The sequence below is a fragment of the Elephas maximus genome, chromosome 14 (genome assembly GCF_024166365.1).
Source record: "Elephas maximus indicus isolate mEleMax1 chromosome 14, mEleMax1 primary haplotype, whole genome shotgun sequence".
NCBI lineage: Eukaryota > Metazoa > Chordata > Mammalia > Proboscidea > Elephantidae > Elephas > Elephas maximus.
Genome location: NC_064832.1, coordinates 35,322,748 through 35,338,183, shown reverse-complemented (window position 1 = coordinate 35,338,183; position 15,436 = coordinate 35,322,748). Strand labels below are relative to the sequence as shown.

The 15,436-nt window shown below is 38.6% G+C and overlaps 1 protein-coding gene across 1 annotated transcript in view; it reads right to left on the bottom strand.

Moving 5' to 3' along the window:
* Positions 1-15,436, bottom strand: part of NUFIP1 (nuclear FMR1 interacting protein 1) — a 47,215-nt gene that overhangs the window by 13,377 nt on the left and 18,402 nt on the right. The window contains exons 6-7 of the mRNA XM_049853132.1: positions 13,491-13,583; positions 9,872-10,065 (exon numbers count right to left, since the gene is read on the bottom strand). Of these exons, the coding sequence (XP_049709089.1) occupies positions 9,872-10,065; positions 13,491-13,583 (287 nt within the window). The remainder of the gene's footprint in view (positions 1-9,871; positions 10,066-13,490; positions 13,584-15,436) is intronic.

The following is a 15,436-nucleotide window of genomic DNA, read 5'->3' as shown; positions in this document are numbered from 1 at the left end:
TGGTGGATAAAGTGGAAACCCTGGCGGCATAGTGGTTAAAAGCTATCTATGGCTGCTAACCAAAAGGCCAGCAGTTCGAATCCACCAGGTGCTCCTTGGAAACTTTATGGGGCACTTCTACTATGTCCTATAGGGTCGCTCTGAGTTGGAATCGACAGAGGCAGGTTTGGTTTTATAGTTATCTTACCTGAAGTAAAAGTTACTCAGATTTTCTGAAGCTTGGTTTCATTCTTGTAATTAATAGTGAAAATGGTATCTCATAAAGATTAAATGAGATCATGTTTCTAAAGAGCATGATATTCAGCTGTTACTTTACTTTTTGGTGTCATTCTCTTTGGGTCTTGGAAGGAATACAACAGTTTGGCCTATGATCCATTCTAACAGTGGGATGAATAATCTACATACTAATTTTATGGAAGATTCCTCTTCAAGGAGTGGCTGGTGGATTCGAACTGCCAACCTTTTGATGAGCAGCCATACCTTTTAATCACTGTGCCGCCAGAGCTCTGATTATAAAACAGGGGGGTCCAAATTTAAATCCTGGTATTATTCCACCATCCAATTCTTAAACAGTGGACTACAATGCCTCCTACATACATAAATTTCTCTTACTAAAATGATGCCACCCTATCAAAATGTCTCCACGGTCAATGCTAATATGCAAATAACATCTTCCTCCAGCTATAGCTCCGCTTCTGTTCCCTTTTACTGCAAAACTGGAAACAGCTATCTCTGCTGTCCGCCCCACTTCAGAATTTACTTCAGTTTTTCAGACCCATCACACCAGTAAAACTTTTTTTCCCAGGTTCACTTGAGTTTTCCATGTTGCCAAATCTGGAGATCATTTCTTGGTCCTCATCTTACTTAGTAACAGCATCTGGCAGCAATCATGTTCTACTTTTTGAAACAATTTCTTCACTTGGCTTCCAGAACCCCTTCACTTGGCTCTCCTTCTGCAGTCTTCCTATTGAATTCTCACTGACCAACTTCCAAAATGCTGGTGTGCCCCAGGGTCCAATTCTCAGAGACATCTTCTTGTTATACCTTCCCTTTCCTAGACGATCTCGTGTCATCTCAAATATTAGAATACTACTATATGCTGATGAATCACAAATTTTCATCTCCAGCCTTCAGTCTTCCCCTCAACTTCATAATACTCTACCCAACTGCCTGTTCAACATGTCTACTCAGATGCTAAACAGGCATTGCAAACACGTCATGTACAAAAACAAACACTTGACTTCTACTCCAAACATGCCCTCCAGTATTCTCTATCTCAATCAGTGGCAACTCTTTCTTCCTAATGGTTAGGCAAAAAACATAGCAATCCTTGACTCTTCTCTTCCTCTCACATATTCAACCTATAAACAAATGCTGTCAGGGCTATTTTGAAAATATATCTAGAATGGTATTACTTCTCATTACTCCCACTAGGAAAACCCTAGTATAATCCACCGACATCTCTTGCCTGGACAATTCCAAGAGCCTTCTAAAAGGTCTCCCTAATATGACCCTATCCACCCCTCCCTACTACCTAATCTCAACCTAAACACGTAAATCAGATCACATCAGCACTGTGCTCAACCTCAGAGTAAAATGCCAAGCACTTTCCTGACCTACAAGGCCGTTTCTGATCTGGCCCTCTGTTTATCTCATCTAAAATCCTACCACTTCTTTCTTGGTCACTCCACTACATCTCTGCTGTTTCCTGAATACATGTTTGCACCTGCTACTCCTTTTACCTGGAAGGCTGTCCCCTTGGGCATCAGCTCCCTCACTTCATTCCAATTTCGGCTTAAATGTCACCTTATCAGAAAGGCCTTCACTGATCACCCTATATAAAGTAGCACACCCCTTTCTCTGACCTTCATTCTCTACTCCTTTACCCAGCTTTACTCGTCTCCATTACACTTATATCAACCCAACATACTATGCATTTGTGTACTGTTTATCTCCCCCAGTCAGAATGTAAGCTACAGGAGAGAAGAGGGTTTGCTTTGTTCATTGCTGCATCCTCAGAGCCTAGAACATCACTTAGCACATCATACCCACATATCTGAAGAACAAAATGTTGCATGAATGAGTAAAGACAAGTTCAAAGAGGTTAACTGACACAGAGTCACTGAGCAAGTAAGAGAAAGAATCAGGATGGAAACCTAATTCTGTCTGGATCTAAAGGTCGTTCTTTCTCTTTTAAAAATGATTCCATTTCTACTAAAAAGTCATATATATGCATGTAAGAAAATACTGAAAAGATATATATACCATAATATGAGCAGTGGCTGTCTCTGTAAATTAAGAAAATAGGTTGTTTTTTATTTTATGCTTTTCAGTTTTCCTTCACATTTTCTGTATTGCTTTTATAATCAGAAAATAGTAGGGGGAAGAAAACAAACAAACAAAAATGTAGGGAAATCAATCCTGGAGGACACTGCTCCTCACAACTCAAAACTCGAACGGTGAGGCTTTAACAGGCTTACATGTTGGCCCTTTTCCTCTTGCTTTTTTTAAACTTTATATTTTGAACTAATTTTAGACTTGCAGAAGTGTTACAAAAATAGTACAAAGAATTTACATTTACCCTTCACCTAGCTCCCCCTAATGTCAAACTCTTATAATCATGGTGCATTTATCACAACTAAGCAACTAACACTGCCGTATGCACACCTATGTTCATCACAGCACTACTCACAATAGCAAAAAGATGGAAACCACCAAAGTGCCCCTCAACAGAAGAATGAGTAACGAAAACGTGGTACATATATAAAACGGACTACTACTCAGCAATAAGGAAAAATGAGTTCCCACAACATCGTGGAACACGGATGAACCTGGAAGACATTATGTTGAGTGAAATAACCAAAAAAAAAAAAAAACAGTAGCCATCGAGTTGATTCTGACTCATTGAAATAAGTCAATCACAAAAAAACAAATACTGTACGTTCTCACTTTTATGAAATGACATAAAAAAGTAAATATACAGAAACTAATGTTCATTGTGGTTACCAGGGAGCAGAATGTAGGTGGAGCAAGAGGGGTTCACTCTCTACAATAGTCAACACTTGTTACTTTTGGTAACGGGAAAGGTAATGAGGGTGAAGAGTACACAGCTTGATGAAGGTAAACAACATCAATAAAAAATACACAAGAAAAAAAGGATCTGTTGGTAACTGCTATGGCATATATAATTTTGAAACAACAGCAAAAACAACCAAAAAAATATATGCGCAGGTATATATGTTTGTGTGCAGGCATATATGAGTATAAAGGAACCCTGGTGGTACAGCGGTTAAGTGTTCACCTGTTAACTGAAAGGTTGGTGGTTCAAACCCACTAGCCGCTCCATGGCAGAAAGATGTGGCAGTCTGCTTCTGTAAAGATTACAGCCTTGGAAATCTTATGGGGCAGTTTTTCTCTGTCCTGTATGGTTGCTATGATTTGGCATCAACTTGACGGCAACTGGATGGTAGCACAACAGTTAAGCACTTGGCTGCTAACTGAAAGGCTGGCTGTTCGAACCCACTCAGAGGTTCCGTGGGAGAAAGATCTAGTGATCTGCTCCCATAAAGATTACAGCCTAGAAAACCCCATAGGGCAGTTCTACTTTGTCACATGGGGTTACTATAAGTCAAAAATCGCCTCGACGGCACTCAACAACAACATGGGTTTTGGAGAAGAATGCTACAGAGATGTGCCCTTCCCATCACATCATATCAGGGTGTCCATGAAATCAACATGACTTATTGCTAATGTTAACCTTGATCACGTGGGGTCTGCCTGGCTTCTCCACTATAGAGTTACTATCTTTCTCTTGCATCATTCCATTCCTTGAAATTAGGCCAGCCCAAACTCAAAAGGAGGGGAAGTAAGCTCTACCTTCTGTAGGAAGGGATATTAAAGAATTTTGGACATATGTTAAAACCACTACCCATAAACCCATTGCTGCCGAGTCAATTTTAACTCATAGCGACCCTACAGAACACAGTAGAACTGCTCTGTAAGGTTCCGAGGAGCACCTGGTGGCCTCGAACTGCTGAGCTTTTGGTCAGCAGCTGTAGCTCTTAACCGCTACGCCACCAGGGTTTCCAAAACCACTACAGTTATTAATAAGTATTTTGAAGTGATGCAAATGTCCTGTTTTACCCTAAAGTTTTGCCACTAATTTTAGCATTCATCAGCAAATCAGTGGATTTCGCCTGAAATAATGCAATGTTCTAGCAGTGATTTGCTATTTCCTTCATTTCTTCCACATTTATTCCTTGGAATTTTTCTGTAAGATTTGTCCTCCCTCAGATTTATTCATTCTTTTATATAAGTGTAAATCAAAACCAAACCAGTTGCTCTAAAGTCGATTCCGACTTACATCAACTCTGTAGGACAGAGTCATGCTGCCCCACAGGCTCTCCAAGGAGCAGCTGGTGGATTCACACTGCTGACCTTTTGGTTAGCAGCTGAGCTCTTAACCACTGTGTCACCACGGCTCTGTATCAGTAGAGACTCATAAATATTTATTTTGTTCTTTGGTTATAATTTATTATTCTTTATTTTGTTGCTCAAATTGTTCCAGCTTTGGCCATTGGTAGCTCTTTCAAGTTGGCCCCTATCAGAAGGATAATGTTCATGTATTTATGTTTTTTAGCATTTTCTTACTTTCTGGCACTATATGATGCTCTAGGCTCACCTTTTATTTTCCCACTCAGTCCTGGAATCAGCCATTTCTTCCAGAGGCCATAGTGCCTTTTATTGGAGAATGGTATTTAGAAACCAAGATCTGGGCACTAGATGTGCTCATTGTTTGGGGTGTCACAAAGCTCGTTTTTAAAATCACTACACTAGACTGAAAGAGCCCTGGTGGCACAGTGGTTAAACACTTGGTTGCTAACTGAAAGGTCGGCGATTTGAGCCCATCAGTCACTCCACGGGAGAAAGGTGTAGCAGTCTGCACCCATAAAGATTTAGGGAAGCCCTGGTGGTTCAGTGGTTAAGCACTCAGCTATTAACCAAAAGGTTGGCGGTTCAAACAACCAGCTGCTCTGTAGGAGAAAGATGTGGCAGTCTGCTTCTGTAAAGATTACAGCCTTGGAAACCCTATGGGATAGTTCTAGCCTGTCCTATAGGGCTGCTATGAGCTGAAACTGACTTGACGACAATGGGTATACTAGACTGCCTCCCCAAAAGGTGTAGTTGGGAGCTCACACAATGAACAATTCTTCCTTCCCTACCACATGTAATAACAATTTAAAGAGGGGTATCTTCCTTTTGGCACTGTCAAAACGTCCTCTTCAGTGACTTTTCATCTCAAGAGAGAGCTGTTCTCAAAGGCACTGGATCTATCCAGCAGTTCTAACACAGGCATTTGTAGCAGCTATCCTGGAAAGACTATGTATGCTAAAGGCACTGCACTGGCTGACAAAATAACACTCAGGAAATTTTACTTTTTTTTTTTTTTATTAAATAAAAGCAGCTAAACCATCTCTCTATACTAAAAATGCCAGTATAAAAATAGCAGCAATGAAGATGGTAAAACCAATCTTAAAATGATTATAAATAACTCCTCTTACTGTTAAAACATTGTTGACGCTGTCCCAGGGTAACTCTCAACCTCTCTGGTACATGCCCACCAAGTTCCCCAAAACAAAAAAATACAATATTCTAAAAATTATCACTAGATTGTGAGTTTCCTGAAGGCAGGGACAGGCTGTGTATCTACTCTGAATTCCCAACACTTCTCTGAATTATAGTGCTGGGGGAGGAAAATACAAAACCTCAATAAATTACTACTGAAATGAAAATAGCAAAAACAAAAACACCATCTGAATGTCTTGTCCAACTCTAGTCACCAGTGGTAAAAGCCTTCCATGGGCTTCTTTCTATAACTTATCTTTAGTTTCCCTGAAACACCCAGCATAACTATATCTAAATTACATCAAATGACTAACAGACTGAATTCTTTTTGTTTTGTGCGTGCTGAGACACCTCAGTCACAGATGTTCAAAGCCACATTACTGACCAGCCTAGAGCATCATATAATGCAAGAAAGTAAGCAGCTAGAAAGTTGCTTTCTTGCTAGCTCACACTCGTTTAAGACTACAACCTAGGAAAGCCATAATACATGTTGTATATTTATTTAAACAAAAGCAACAAAATATACTGGGTCCTAACTAATGAGATATCAAAGAGAGATGTGGGTCAGGGGAGATTTAAGTAGGTAACAGGTTAGCAGAATATATATACAAGGAAATAGAAAACAGGACCAGTACGGCAATCTACAAGTCATACTCAAACTGATAAACTGGAAGACTCTAAATTACAGGCTTCTCCTTTGAAACAGCATCAATTCCCAGTTCAAATCACCTGCACGATCATCAAGAGTGCACAAACCACATACTATAATAAGGAATGTGATCAAGCAAGCATGATCCAAAGTTATAAAGATTCTCCAGAACAGCTGTCTTGTCTAAAATGTGAGTGCTGATGTCTGGGTTATAATCTGTTCCGAGCCAGGAAAAAGCAAAAAATAGAAATAACTGGGAGATTTCCACTCTTAAAATGAATTTAATGCTGACAATTGTTAACTGCCAAGTGAATGCAGAGGGCAAGTCATCACGGCACTGCCCCACTACTAACCAGTATTTTGATACCAATAATAAGCAAAATAACTCCATCTTAAAGTCACTGACTCTGGCCCACGGTGAGGGAAGCTGCTTCAAATAAGCAGGAGACTGATATGCTGGGGAGTAGAGCTGCTGGGAATATTTGTGGGTGTATGAAAAATGGCACATATGTTTTCTGTACCTATATTTTGAGTAAAAAGGTGAAGAAACAATGCTTTAAAACACTGACTTGGAAAAGTCAAAGTCCAGTGAAAATCTTCGGAAAGGATAACGTGAATTTAAATAGCTTTCCTCTGAAATTAAGACACTATAATTTGATCACTGATTGGTATTTTGATTTCCTTGGAAAGCAATACTATAAAAATTTCCTTTATAAATTTATAGCTTACAAGTATGATTTTTTTTATTCAAGACCTATGCTACCATTTTGACCCTGACTACCGGTAAGGGTTTAAACATTTTAAACCAAAACAAAATTATTTGAGATCTCTCATTCAGTTGCTTCTGGGAATCTGACTGAATGCTTTCCACCAACGAGGATGAAAGACATCTACTACTGTTTCTCATGTCTTAAGTGTCTGTTGAGCTGTAGATACAGACACATATTGAAGCAAGATATAATTATCTTCTATTTGGTGTTTCACCCAATTGACACAGATACTAAAAATATTTCTTGAACAGGAGAAGACAGAATTAACCATGTACCAAAGCTAATTTAACAAAAAGAAAACAATAAAGACCACCCAACATTACAATGTCCTTCAAGTGTTCATTTACAGAACTGCATAAAGAACCATATAATCTTTAAACTAACAATTTACATAGATTATAACAGTAGTTTCTACATATGAGTTTCAAGTATTTTAATGAAATGGAAGTTTATATTTGGGTGTAAAAGGAATTTTATCACCATGGTCACATATTGTAAATCTCAACAAGTATATGGGCTCCCTCTAAAATTTCTTGGGAGAAAAAAAACAGTGTCTAACAGTAAAACTTGGCACTGACCCAAAATGTCATTTGCCTTTTCCTTGCCATATGCAAGGATAAGTAGCGGCCTTTTCTAAACTCTCTCCCACATCTCAACTATCCTAGGCTTTACATTTAGAGAAGGTACAAGTCGGAACTGACTTAGCAGCAATGGGTTTTGTTTTGGGGTTTTTTGGTAGGGATCTGTGGAGTCATACTCCTAAATTTAAATTCTGGCTCTGTCACTAACTAGCAGTATGATCCAGGTTTATTTCATCTCTGTGTTCCTCATTTCTAAAATGGGAATAGCAATAGTACTTACGAAAGGTTAGGAGAAAAAGAGGTCATATATCTATAAATCACTTGCTGTTGTCGTGTGCTACTGAATAGACTCTGAGTAAAAGTGTCCCACTGTGTTTTCTAGGCTGTAATCTTTACGGGAGCAGATCGCCAGGTGCTTTCTCCTGAGGAGCCACTGGGTGGGTTCGAACTGCCAACCTTTCGGTTAGTAGCCAAGTACGTAACCATTGTGGCACCAGGGCTCCTTATAAAGCATTTAGAGCACAGTAAGTACTGTATTTAATAAGCGTTAGTTGGTATTAAGATTATTTGTATTATTATTCCTACTAAATTTTATCTTATTATACTTAGTCCAACATTCCCTTATGCCAAGATCCTTTCCCATCTGAATTTGATCAATGAATTATTCCACACCCTCCCAACCCATTTCTTGCCATCCAGAAATTCAATAACTTGCCACGTGATTATCCCAGAAGCCACTGTCATTGAAGCTGAACGGAGCCTACTGACAAGCCCTAGAGACCTCGCTATGGTATATCATTAACATCTTTGGTTACTCCTTTGCAGGAGGAAGCACATACGATTGGCTAAAGTCTCCCAGTGTTACTGGAGGGAAAGGTGGTGCCAATATTTATACACGTTTTCATGTTTCAAGAGAGGAAATCAAGCCTCAGAGGCTGAATGACATCCATATGTAACAGCATTTGGTGCTTCAACTTTTCAATTTATAAACAAGAGTAAACATCCCTGTAAGTTCTAGCAATGAAGTTTATTGAAGTATAAAATATAAACATATATATAGTCTACACTCTCAGGAAGAACAGAATTACTCAAATACAATGAATTAATATTATTTTCTCAAAGAGACTGTGCTCAGTAGAATAAATAAGACTGGCTTCCATTGGAACTACTGCTTTGTAAGTGGGGGAAAAACCCCCACATAATTGGGCAAATTTGAATCTACAGTATCACTACATTTAAAACAATTATAAGGAAATTCCCAAGATTGCTTCGCACTATGAAAGTTACCCAATAAATATAATCTTTATCCTATACTCTGCCTGCCCCCACGTACCCACCCCCAAGACTCAGAAAAGACGTGCTGAAATTAGGTTTCCAACAAAACATTCCTATTAAAAACAAAAATATCATTCTACCTTTATGAGCAGGTAGTCCCTGACTTACGACATATTCAAGTGATGACGAACTGCACTTAAGACCATCCATTTTTTGCTTTCATACATCTTATTGTTAGTAACATGTACCACTTACTATGTTGCAGTGCATAGCCTGGTGATGTTATCATTCTCAGGTGTTCACGCATAGATTTTATGACTTACACTTCAAAACAGTGCTGTACAGATTTAGTTTTTCTAAACCAAATCAGGGACTCCAGCTGCTTGAAGACATGGACCTGCTGACTGCTTAAAGTCAATATGCAGACTTGGGAAGCAGTGAGATGTTATACCAAAATATACAAGGAAAAAAAGGAAAAGGACCATACAGATACAACTCTCACTAGTTTTCTGACTAGAAATGCCATCCACATTCCCAGGGATAATCCAGATGATCCAGAACTTTCCACAAGTGGAGTTATTATCGCAACTGACAAAACGCCAGTGTCGTCCAACTCTTCTTCATCATCAGAATAAATTTTTAAGATTTGTGTATTTTCTTATGAATGTATGTTTGTATTAAAATGTATCTGTAAATTTATATGTAATGTTTCCAACCCCCAAAGACAAAGGTCAGATTTGTAGATACTGATAATAAAAGGCAGTAACAATGAAAACAAAACAAAACAAAAAAACAAAGAGGTATTCAACTTATATCAGAATTGACTCACAACAGAGTCGTCTGAATGGTGCCCCATCGCAAGTCAGAGACTAGCTGTATTTGCCATTAAACTTTCTGCAAACAGTACTGTGAATAATCAACTTTGGCATTATTTTCCGCACACTCGTGAGTTATTTTTCTGTTTAGCTTACCAGAATCATTGTCTGCCAAAACACCAAGGGGATCTGCATTTGCTGCAGGTAGACCTTCAGGCTTCGACTCACGTGAAGAACTGCCTGATCCAATGGTTGCTCCATGTCCGCCCCTGTCATTTTTCCATCTGTGATGTGTGCCGGGACTTTTGATCTCTGCCATCTGTGAATGTCTGGACATCCCCTTCATCTTTCTAGAATAAGAAAAACACAGTTCTTAACATAAAAGACACTGCCCTTTCGAGAAAATTTGAAAAAGAAACCAGCTGTCAAATGAATCACCAGTGGCCTAGTACCTTAGCGTTAAAAGCAAAACCAAACCCATTGCTGTCGAGTCATTTCCGACTCATAAGGACCACACAGGACAGAGTAGAACTGCCCCATAGAGTTTCCAATGCTGTGATATTTATGGAAGCAGACTGGTACATCTTTCTTCCATGGAGCAGCTTGTGGGTTCGAACGACTGACCTTTTGACTAGCAGCCAAGCGCTTAACCACTATACCACCAGGGCTCCCAGGATAAAGTAAATCCAGTGGTTTCCAAACAGAGAACTCTACGGTAGAACCTTGAAAGGATAACACACCACAACATACCAGACATTATCAATTCTAAGATACACATTTCCCCCCGTAGGATACTGGGCTATGTTGTACAATCAATGGCAGGTTAATCTAACCGGCAGCATGCGGTAGCATGCTTTCGTTATACATAAAATAAAGGAGTTTCTTAGAGTTTACAAAATACATTAACTCTTGTCTACTCGTTTTTAGGAGCCTTACAGGGTGTGTAGCATTTACAAATATACTGCCTTGTTTGACTGTACTGATAACCTTTTGAAATAGACCCAAACAGATACCATTCTCTTCATTTTGGAAGAGGACAAACCTAGACCTCACACAGTAACAGCTCAAATGATGTGTCCTTTCAACCATTACAACTACTTCTCTTAGAAATAAGACATGTACTTACATAAACATCTAATCTAAACTAGGTATAGGAAAAAAAGAAAGACCATTAAAAAAAAGTTCATTATATGCACCCTCAGTAAACAATAATACAAGGTGTCCTTTGGTGGAGCACAGATTTCACAAAGATACACAGCTTTTCTAATTTGCTATTTATCAGGTGTTATGAACTGAACTGTGTGTCCCCAAAATATGTGTTATTAATCGTAACCCTTATACCTGGGGTTATAATCTTATTTTGGAATGGGTTTTCTTTATGTTAATAAGGCAGCATTAGTATGTGTTTTAGGCCAAATCCTTTTTGAGATATAAAAAGAGCAGATTTGGCACACAAGAAGCAAGCAGAGATAGAGGAAGGTAGGTGTCACACCACATAAAGACTGCCAACTAACCAAGGAACAAGGACCTTCCCCCAGAGCCGACAGAAAGAGAGACTCCCCCTAGAGCCAATGCCTTAAACTTGGATGTCTAGCTTCCTAAACTGTGAGAAAATAAATTTGTTTGTTAAAGCCATCCACTTGTGGTATTTCTATTATGAGAACACTCGAGAACTAAGATATCAGGCAAAATACATTTTTTCATTAATAATGGGGGCTGCAGTTAGGAGTATAAAGTTTAGAGATCTGGGTTCAAATCCAAATTTTGCCACTTACTATCTACCCCAGGAGCCCTGGTGGTGCAGCGGTTAAGAGCGCATCTGCTAACCAAAAGGTTGGCAGTTTGAATCTACCAGCTGCTCCTTGGAAACCCTATGGGCAGTTCTACTGTTTGAATTGACTCGATGACAACAGGTTTGGTTTGGTTTTATCTGTACCCCTTGGACAATATCTTAGTCTATTTCCTCCTTCATCTGTAGAATGGGAATCACTGAAATACAGAGAGAAGTAAATAAAATAATATACATAAAGTGTTTTGCACTTAGAGCAAGATTAATACGGGGACACTGAGCCCCCAATAAATGGCAGTTGTTATAATAATAACATTTTCTAAATAACTTGCCAATTCAACATATTCAGTTACCATCTCTGCAATCCAGAGGTTCTTAATCCTTTTTTGGGGTAACCATGACCCTTAGAAAATCTCATTCCAAAGTATCATATATATACTCCAAATTTTGCAGAAGAACGTGGATCAATCTCTAATGCCCATCCATAGGTGTCAGGCTAAGAACTCAACATTGCCATAGCAGGACACTGGGAGACACCACTTTCCTTGGCTTTCCACTCACAGGTGTCTCCCCCGTGTCCTGCTCCTCCTGTATCTGACCATGGCTGGCTTTTGAACGATCTTTAAGGCATTCACTAATGAGTTAGGATGATCCTCAGCTGATGAGATCAATAAAACCTCACTGAGGAAGTGGTATCTGGTATTACACTCCACCCCGTCTTTGAGGGAGTCGTTCTGTTACACCACTGTCTGACAATCAGTTGAAAGGAAAAAGTTTATTTAATCAACATTTTAAATATTTACAAAAAGTATAAGTAAAAACCATGGATGTTTATAAACTGGGGAGATTACAAATAATTATAACTAAAAAACTAATAGAGAAAAAAATAGAATTTTTTCAAATGCACAACAAATCTAAAAGAAGGCAAGAAAGGAAACAGAACAAATGGGACAAATAAAACAAAGAGGATGTTGGATGACTAAAACCTAACTATAATACTAATTACATTAAATATAAATGGACTAAACACTAGTTAAGAAAAGATATTTAGCCTGGGTCGTAAAAAAATGACCAAATTATACACACTATAAAAAATATACTTTAAATGTACAAACACAAAAATTTTAAGAGTAAAATGCTGGAAAACAATACACCATGCAAACACTAACCAAAAGTAATCTGGGATAACAATACAATATAAGCCAGAGTAGACACCACAGCAAGAGGTATTATACCAGAGATAAGGAGGTTTCATAACGTCAAAAGGGTCAATGCAACGAGACAGAACACTTCTACATCTGCACGTACCTAACACTGTACCTTCAAAATATCTAAAGCGAAAGCTGACTATCTCAAGGAGAACGAGATAAATTCACAGGTGAAGATTTTTAACACGCCTCTCTCAGTAATTACTAGAACAAGCGAAGAAAATAATTTGTAAAATTACCTAAGATTAAAACACAGCTAACTAATCTAATATAAAATAGTACTACACCCAATGACTAAAGAATAGACATTTTACCAGAAAGATCATAAAACAAGTATCCTACACATCCGTAAAGAATGAAGAAGTTTATGACATATTAATGAGACAATCTCCAAGTACAGCATTCAGCTAAAAAAGCATAGTGCAGAAATAGTGTTTCAAAAAAGGAAAAAAAAAAAGGCTGTTCTCTCTGCACTATATACACATACCCGGGAAGGATAAAATGGGTTGCCTCTGAAGAAGAGACCTGTTTAGCTAAGAGACAATGATAGAAAGGACTTTGTTTTTACTATATACCTTTTGAAAACCATATGAATACAGGTGTTACTTATTTAAAATAGAGTCAACAGGAAAACACAAGTGAAAAAGTTGCAGAGGCAAAGATTTCAGAATTGGAGTGTAGAGATCTTAATATTTTAGTGTATGCTCTTTTCTATTATTTAGACGTATACTGGTTAAAGTCAGCATCACGAAAATGTAAGCAACTTTAAAGGACTCACCCATACTGTGTTGTTGTTAACACTGCGCCTCTCTTCTCCTTTTCCAGCTTTAACTTTTTCTTTCTTTCAATATTGGCCAGAGTTGGGTAGTTTCTATGAAATAACAAACATTATTTACAAAAAGGCTTTTAGAGTTACAATGTACTAGTTAAACAATCAAGAACTGCTATATTTGTCAATTTTTGTTTAACAACTCATATGTGGCCTTGGGAGTTCAGCGGAAAATTCTCGCCTTCCCGGCGAGAGACCATTCCCGGTCAACGCACCTCATGTGCAGGCTGGAGTGCTGCCATGATGCTGAACAGGTGTCAGCAGAGCTTCCAGACTATGAGGGACTAGGAGGAACGCCCTGGCGACCTGCTTCCAGAAATCAGCCAGTGAAAACCCTGTGGATCTTAATGGTCTGATCCACAATCCATAAAGGGGATGGTGCAGGACTGGGCGTCATTTCATCTCATTGTACGTGAGCTTGCCACAAGTCAGGAGGGCGACTGGACAGCAGCAAGTAACAACAACTAATACAGTAAATCATGATAAAACTTTAATTCCTTCTAGAATTTTATTTAAAGGAGAAAAACATAGACTGTAACAATGCTACTGGAAGCACAGACCAGCTGCACAGCACAAACCTTGTTACAGTCAATAACTAAGTACTGAGCTTACGCTAGAATTTAAACTAAATATATCACTAATCACACTTTAGTTCAAGTTATCATTATTTTGGTAGCAAGACTTTCTCAATGAAGGAAGCAATGTTATTTACTTTCTGGCACAAACTCCTTATCTCATTACAGAGTAGGCCTTGGAGTAGCACTGGATTAGAAAATGCTATCCATGTATCACTTTCACTTTTTAATACATAAATCGTCTAAAAAAGTATGCTAAAAGGTAGCAGGGGAGTTAAACTAGAAACATACGTCAGCTTCTCTTACATCCCAGGAAAAAATAAACTCCAAAAATGATTCATAGATACCTTGTATCTCTGGTAAAGGAAAAACAAAAAAACCCATGAGATTAATCTCACTTTGTTCTACCATAGGTAAAAACTGGAAGACTGACAAAGTATTTGATGCAATTTCTTGATTTTAGCAAGGCAGTTGATTTCATCACAATTTATCTCTTTGGTGTGTGCCCATAAATACTGTATGAAAAAAACGTAAGTCTATTCAGTTACTTATGCAAACACACTCGAGGTACTTTCGAAGTTACGAAGATGAGGAAGAGACAGTTCTCAAAGAATAATCAACCAGGAAGGATGTAAGAAAAGCACACGAATAGATTTAACACATGGCAAAACGCAGTAAGTGCCTAAAAACGTATAAAGATCGAGGTGACGATGGGGTAAGATCATATCTGGCTGGAGAAATCCAGAAAAAAGGGAACATTAAGGAAACTGATCTTAGAAAGTGGGTATGGTGTTAACAGAAATCAGACGGAAAAGCTTCAGAGAGTGTTCTAGGCAAAGCAAACAACGCAAACTAACCAAGCCCCCAAAAAGCGTGAGACACATTCAGGGAACAGCAAGTATGAACACAATAAAGTTACTGGCAAGAAAAGGAGGCTGAAGCCAAAATGTGCTTTGAATGACAAATGAGAAAGTTTGTAATTTAATTCAGCAGCCAAAAGAGAGAGCCACTTAGAGTTATAAACAGAGATAAGCACAAGGCAGTGATTAAGATGAAATCTGACACAGTATGCAAGCTGGATTACTTTGACAAAGCGTTCTTTGCTGTCTAACACAATGGTGTGGGGGTGCAGGCGCCAAACTCCGGTGATGCAGGCAGCAGATCCTAGGAGTATGAAATACATGGCAGGAGAGGAACACAGACGGAGGCTCTCTACTGCTCAGCCTGGCTGCTCATCAGAGTCAATTTTAAGAGACATCAACCAATGGTATCCTGCCACTGTTTCTGAGACCCTGCCCCACAACCCCTTTTTTAATATTT